At 52.3% G+C, this 7,163-nt stretch overlaps 1 protein-coding gene across 1 annotated transcript; it reads right to left on the bottom strand.

Moving 5' to 3' along the window:
• Positions 1–266: 266 nt before the first annotated feature.
• Positions 267–5,772, bottom strand: LOC311429458 (uncharacterized protein C11orf87 homolog). Its single transcript, XM_084505684.1, has 2 exons — positions 5,667–5,772; positions 267–5,557 (listed from the first exon to the last, which is right to left on the bottom strand). The coding sequence occupies exon 2, from the start codon at positions 5,398–5,400 to the stop codon at positions 4,921–4,923; it is 480 nt and encodes a 159-aa protein (XP_084361810.1). The 5' UTR covers positions 5,401–5,557; positions 5,667–5,772; the 3' UTR covers positions 267–4,920.
• Positions 5,773–7,163: the final 1,391 nt, after the last annotated feature.

The raw sequence follows: 7,163 nt of genomic DNA, 5'->3' as shown, positions 1-7,163 counted from the left end.
ATACTTGTCTGTGCTGTGGCTGGAATGGATCCCCCTTCATCCAGGTCAGCCAGAGGATGAGGTTTCACCTCCATGACTCCAGATGGGGAAGCTAAGGCTGACATCGGCAGGAACCTCCCCTGTGTGCCTGTCGGACAGTCACCTCTCCCCTCAAGGCTCCTACACCATCCAGGCTTCACAAGTTTGTAACTCGTTTCCTGTACTGTTGAGTTTGGCCAGATTTCGACCAGAGAGCTACATGTAAAAGACTAAAAACAGAAGGAGGCTCTGTTCTACTAGAAATTTATTTAGTGATCAGATGGAAAACTTGGCTTCAGTGAAAAAAGAGTTAGGTACCAGAAAGAGATGAGAAAGTCAGTCCTGGATAAAAGTAGTTCTAATACTTAACATAAATTAAAACGTTATTAAAGGTTCGTATACGAGTCATGCCAACTTCTATGTAGATGAGAACTGTAATGAAATGGTATCTAAGTCATTATAAATTTTGCTATTTACACAAAAGAGGAAAAAGAATGTTTCCTACTTCATTTTTCGCGTTACCCTCCATTGCTTGCGTACTTATTAAAATGCAGGGTTTCAATTACCCATAGAAAAAATACAAACGTGCAGAGAAAATGACTACTAGAAAGAAAAGCAACCAAATCCCGTAACTGGATTTATAATAATTCAGTCCTGTCTAAGGAGTCAGATCGTGTTCTTTTTCCTCCCTACATAAAAGTTGCACTCATATTCATAACAATAGAACAAGAAAAGCACAGTTGCTTCAAAACACTGGACATAGTTTTCCAGAAACAAGATAGCAACTACTCAGGAATGCCGTGGAAAACATTAATCACATAGTAATTTGCTATTTACATCGAAGATAGTAGCCTTTAAAATGAATTAAAAACTAACAGGAAAGAAAGAAAAAAAAAAAAAGGAAAACAAACACAACTAAAACAGGTTTTTGTCATGGGACAGTTTTGCCTATAAGGTGGAATCTCTGTTCTTTGTTTTTTGTCCAGCATTTCTTTGGAGATATATATCTGTGTATGTGCAGATATATGTCTGGGAGAGGTTTATCAAAAGCGAAATCATGCCTGGATGGCAAGCTGGCAAATCTCATCTCAGAGACTACGTTTGCAATAGACAAACCCCCTCCGAAAAAAAAATGCTGGACCAATACATGTGAACGAAATGCCTCTCCCTGTCCGTGACCCATGCAGGATCCATGAGCATGCCACGGGCCGGTGAAGCGGGGCTGACCACAGCCAGGCTCGGCGTCCCAGGTGGTCCTGTCCCCACCAAAATGCCGAGCATGGCAAGCAGTGGGGATGAGGGATGCTGCCACCCATTGCCTGGATGACAGACGGGCCCGAGGTCCCTTCACAGTCAGCAGATGCCACTCGCATTGCTGTCAGTGGGAGCTGGACGGAGCCCCGGGGGAGCAGCAAGCTCTGGGGATGCCCCGCAGGATGAGGAGTTGCTGGCTCGCTGGTCCAGCCCCGGCGCTGCCACCCAGCTTTGGTGAGGCTCTACAAAATAAGCGACTGCAATCGTGCTCCTTCCGTGGGACGACGACCGGACCGGGCTGGTGAGCACCACAGCACTTCTTCTTACACCTGCAAGATGCAACAGGCCCCGATTTCTTATTCTGAAGCAGGGAAATCCAGCCAGAGGACGTGCCCCTTACCAGAGGAAGGACTGTCTGTTCTCCAGCAGCCAGCACGCAGCTGTCCAGGCTCCAACGTAACTTGCCAAAAATACAGTGCAAATTTTTAACAGTTCGCAGGAAAAAGAACGTCCGCATAGTCAGGGTATAAATCCTTCCTTATGTACGAGAATGGATCAAGCATTCACCCAGCATCTCTATCAAATATCGTAGAAAAGGTTACACAAAAATATTTAAGTATATGGATACAGATACATAGATATTACACTTGCATAAAATATGTAGATTCAAAACCCTTTGGGCAGTTTCACAGTTAGCTGAAAATGTATGCTTTAGAAATATGAACAATTTCCTACACTTTTCTAGTTTAAGAAGGAGGGGGAAAGGGAAGAAGCATCAGCCTTATTAATACTGAATGCTAACTGCAGAAGTTTAGCTGTAGCTGTAGGGTTTTGAAGCAATTGATTTGACAGAACCTCCAAGCATAAACTCTGTTTTAAAAATCCACATTTATTCCCTAGATTGCTTATTGTTTCATGAAAATGAAAGCCTACGTGTCCTGCTTGTATCAACTGGATCTCCTGAGACCGTTCAATTAAACCTCATAAGCTTACAATACTTCAAGGTAGGGTCGTGTACTGGGAGAACGCATGAACCTTATTGCAGTATTCCTGTGTGATAAAAGGAATTTATAACTTCTCGCATCTTGTGTAACTTAACTTTAGAAATGCAAAACCTTAAATGACACCACAAGAAGCTCACAGTTCTGAAAAAATTAAAGTCAGTATGAAATTTTACTTATAGACCACATAATTTACATAGATTTACATAAATACAGAGATATTAAAATAATAAATCAAAGCTAATTAACAGAGGATAGAGGTTTACATGATAACATTTTAACTCTAGTTACATTTTTTTGCAACTACTTTTTAGTGTCATGAGATAATATAAATAATATATATACCTATATATCCGTAATATATATAAAGATATATATATATCTCCATCCTTCTTTTTTTATTTTTTTCTTCAAAAATAGGGCAATTTTATAACTGCAATGAGATGTGACAAGCAGTACACTTCTGGGGAATTATTGCATGCCTTGAGTGCATAAGGCAGAAGGAAGAGTATCTGACTTCAGACACTAAAGAAGTGGAACCATCAACCAGAAATGCACTGGAGTGATCTGGAACATCTTATTGCTTTTATAAAACTCGAAATTATACACTGGTTTTTAAGAAAAGGCACAAAATAAAGGGGGAAAGTAATATCTCTCTATTTAGTGGAGATCAACGACCAGGAAGCTCCGTTACTGCTCACTGAACTCTCTTCATTGTCCTAAATCTATTCCCTGTGGTGCAATACCGTGCTGCAGTTGCATAAGGAGGTTAAACACAAAAGTTCATGCATCCTTTATTAGGGGAAACAAAACAAAAGCCCATTTTCCTCGCCCAGCAACGACGCAGGAGCCATCAGCATCTGGTGGCACTGGCTGCCAGGGAGCATCGGCCACCGGTGCGGCCGCGCCGCAGCGTGAAACCTGGTGGGCTCCAGGCACGTCCCCGCACTAACCTCGGCTGGCGGAGCAGCTCCTCGAGCGAGCGGGATGCTACAGCACCTGCCCACAGCGCCGGACACACGGATCCAAACCCAGCGGTCATTGCCCGTCAGGCCAGGCAAGATCAGGAAGGGGTAAAACGGGGTAACAGAGGCGCTGCCCTGAAACCTCCACGTTTTGGCGCTGTCGAAGGATTAGGGAGTGCTTCTGCCGCCCTCCTCCCTCCTTTTACCTCGGTGAGCAGCATTCGCTCCCCGCTTGTGCCCAGGGTTTTCCAGCCCAGCAGCCACACCGGGAGGCAGAGTACAGCAGAGTGGGGACAAAACAGTAAGAACTGTGGACTACTATCTCCTCGCACCACTTTGAATGCCGGGATAGGAAAGGAAAAAAAGAAAAGAAATCCCTCGGGATTACTTTTCCTTTGCTGTATTTTTTTAGATGCTAATCTGCACAGTAGAGGGCTGCCTCTGCTGTGATACCACACGAGATGTCTCAAAGTTTGGACACGGCACTCTGCTAAGGCACCTCCAAGGGACGGGCACGGATTTAATCGCTGAGCAAAGCCGCATTCGCTGTACCGGGGCTCCTCCAGCACGCACATCACCAGCAGCCCCTCACACCTGCCTGCCACACACAGAAAGCTGCTGGTGTGTGCTCAGGAGAAACCACACCAGCCACTTCTGAAATAAACAATTGCCGGGGTTTCCAAGCTGACATTTTTCGCAACCGCATGGTTTGCTCCCCAAAAGGGGGAAAATTAAGTGTTGCGCATCCTTAACTGCCTACTGGGTTAGGAGGGATAAAAATACATATCAGCCAAAAAAAAAAGTAGGAGTCAGCCCCGTTCTGCTGCAGGATTCCTTGCCGGGAGGTGAAGCTGTGAACGCAGCGCAGTCGGAGCAGGGTGCCTGGTGCAGAACTGGGTTTCTTTGGGGACCACCAGGAGGGACAAGGCCACCCTCCCTCGGGGCGCACCGCCTCGCACCGCCACGCAGAACGGTGCCGGGTTTCGGGGTCTGTGTCACGGGGGTGTTTGAAGATGAGGGATGCTGAGGGGAGAGGAAGGCTCTGCTCTGCTCTGCCCATCCTGCTGGGTGGACAGCGCGGGGCTCAGCGCTGTGGCTGGGGGACGGGGCCGTGGGGTGCCCGCAGTTTTCTAACGCCCAACTGGGGGTGGACATTTCTACACGAAACAATATCCAGTCCTGGAAAGGAGTGAGAGGGGTGGGAGAGGGGCAAAGGTCCTGGCACAGAAGGAGAGACCACGGTGGGCTGTCACCCTGCTCCGAGGGGACGGGGGGTCCCGAGGTGCCCTCCAGACCTGCCTCACCCCCTGCACCCCTCACCCGTGCCCCAACCACGCCATGCAATGGTGACAGAGGGAGCAGGGGGAGCCCAGGAGAGTGGGATTGCCCCGGTCCTCGGGGTAACGATGTCCGGGGAAAAGGGACCCCCACCCCTGACCCTCTCCTCCAGGTGGACGATGGTGTGTGGCAGCTGAGTGCAGCTCCTTCTCCAGTAAAAAGACGCATCCTTTCCTTGCACACAGTCAATGAGAAACGCAATGTGATCTGTCATGCGCTTGGATCGGGGGCTCGTTCGTTCGTCTGAATTAGCAACGTTTTTTTCTTCTTCTTCGGGGACAAGAATAATCACTCAGGTATTTACAAACACCAACCAGCGCCGTCGCGAGGTCTCCCCCAAACCATCATGACAAAATCACCGTCTGCAAGAGCCCCGCGCCAGCTGTGTCCAAAGAAGCCCGTGGCTGCTGGGAGCTGGGGGCTGCCGAGGGAGAGGGGCGCTGGATCTCCGAGTCCTGGGGGGGTCTTCCCAGGCGGCTGTCTCTTCCTTGGGGCGCCTCTCCCCGCGCCCCTGTCCCGGGGTGCTGCCGGCTGCCGCTACTGCTGCTGCGGGTGCAGTGGTCCCTTTCGTACTCCTCCTGAGCCTTTTGCATCTTCCGCTTCTTCATCTTCCTCTTGTGGACGTGGAAGGTGGTGAGGGAGAGGAGGATCAGGCAGAAGATGAGGGTGACCAGGACGATTAAAACCAGGGTGGACGAGAAGGACTGGAAGAGCTGACCCACTTGCGCGATGCAGGTGCTGCTGGCGTTCAAGGTGGCAGACGTCCTGTTCAGGAGGCAAGGCGGCAGGGACAGCCTCAACTCCTTGGAGAGCTTGGCACTCATTGAGGAGGCTTCGCAAAGACGAGGATCTCCCTCCCCTCTCTGAAGACGCCGAAATTTCCAGCCGCTGCCGGGCTGCTGCGGCCGGCCGGGCGCTCGCTGCCGACGCCCGGGGTGCTGCCGGCTCTGCCTCTCGCTCGCCCTCGAGCCCCAGAGCAGCCTGCGAAGGGGGAGCCGGACACATCAGCGCCCACCCTGCCCCGATCCCCCCCACCCCTGGCACGGGGACGGGGGGCAGCCAGCCCCGCCGCCCGCCCCCAGCCCCTTACCTGCGCCGGAGGAGGCGGCCGGGGGGCGGCCCGGCGGCGGCGGGCGCTGGGGGGGCTGCGGCAGCGCTGAGCGGTGCGGAGCGGGTGCGGAGCGGAGCGGAGCGGAGCCGCCGCCGCTTCGGGGAGCGCCGCCCGCAGCCTGGCACCGCCCCGGCCGCTGACGTCAGGGTGGGGCCGCCCACCCCCTGCCCCCATCCCCACCCCACCCCCGGCCCCCCCAGCCCATCCCCAGCCCACCCCCGGCCCCCCTGTGCCATCCCCAGCCCACCCCCAGCCCACCGCCGGCCCCCGCATTCCATCCCCACTCCACTCCCGGCCCCCAGTTCTCATCCCCATACCACCCTCCTTCCCCCCATCCCCACCCCTGGCCCCCCTATTCCATCCCCATCCCACTCCCAGCTTCCCCATCCCATCCCCACCCCACCTCCAGTCCCCCCATCCTATCCCCATCCCATCCCCACCACAATCCCGGTGCACCCTTCCCACTTCCAGTTCCCCATCCCACCCTCATCCCGTCCTATCCCATCCCCATCCCATCCCATCCCATCCCTGGTCCCCTGGGAAGGATCTGAGCACCGCCGCACCCAGCCGTAGTGATGTGAAAGTTGCCCTCCCACAGCTGCAGGTGTCTTCTCCAGGAGCATCCGGACATGAACAGCCTGAGAGCACTTCCATCTAAAATCTGGCTGATTTCACAGAATCACAGAATCATCCAGGTTGGAAGAGACCTCCAAGATCACGGAGTCCACCCTCTGACCTAACACTAACAGCCCTCCACTAAACCATATCCCTAAGCTCTACATATAAACGTCTTTTGAAGACTTCCAGGGATGGTGACTCCACCACTTCCCTGGGCAGCCTGTTCCAATGCCTCACAACCCTCTCAGTAAAGAAGTTCTTCCTAACATCCAACCTAAAACTCCCCTGGTGCAACTTTAGCCCATTCCCTCTCGTCCTGTCACCAGGCACGTGGGAGAACAGACCAACCCCCACCTCGCTACAGCCTCCTTTAAGGTATCTGTAAAGAGCGATAAGGTCGCCCCTGAGCCTCCTTTTCTCCAGGCTGAACAAACCCAGCTCCCTCAGCCTCTCCTCGTAGGACTTGTTCTCCAGACCCCTCACCATTTCCGAACACAAGAGATCTGAACAATGCTTTCTGTAGAGATAACGGGGCAAAAAAAGAAATAGGGCGATGCTCCTCAAATGTCCAGAAGGAGTGGAATGATGGGCTGGGTGTGACGGCATAGGGCCAGGCCTGGTGGCCCAGGAGGTTCCCTCAGTGCTGCCCTGGGAGCTAGGGCAGAGGTGCTGTATGGCCCTACTGCATGTAGCTGGACTTTTAGGGAAGACAGAAAGTGTTGGTCTGCTCTGCTGGCCTGGAGGCACCCGAGAAGCCTGGAGGAAGATCTGTAGGAGATCAGCTCTGACGTGACTTCAGAAAAAAACAGCATTCAGGAACAAAGACCCTTTGGCCCTGACAGCCGAGGAGTGGTCTCA

This window comes from Aythya ferina (genome assembly GCF_964211825.1).
Source record: "Aythya ferina genome assembly, chromosome: 1".
NCBI lineage: Eukaryota > Metazoa > Chordata > Aves > Anseriformes > Anatidae > Aythya > Aythya ferina.
This window is presented reverse-complemented; position numbering and strand designations above follow the sequence as displayed.

Excerpts from the sequence above, each read along its gene's own strand:
- LOC311429458 (XM_084505684.1), bottom strand. The coding sequence starts at position 5,400 with ATGAGTGCCAAGCTCTCCAAGGAGTTGAGGCTGTCCCTGCCGCCTTGC.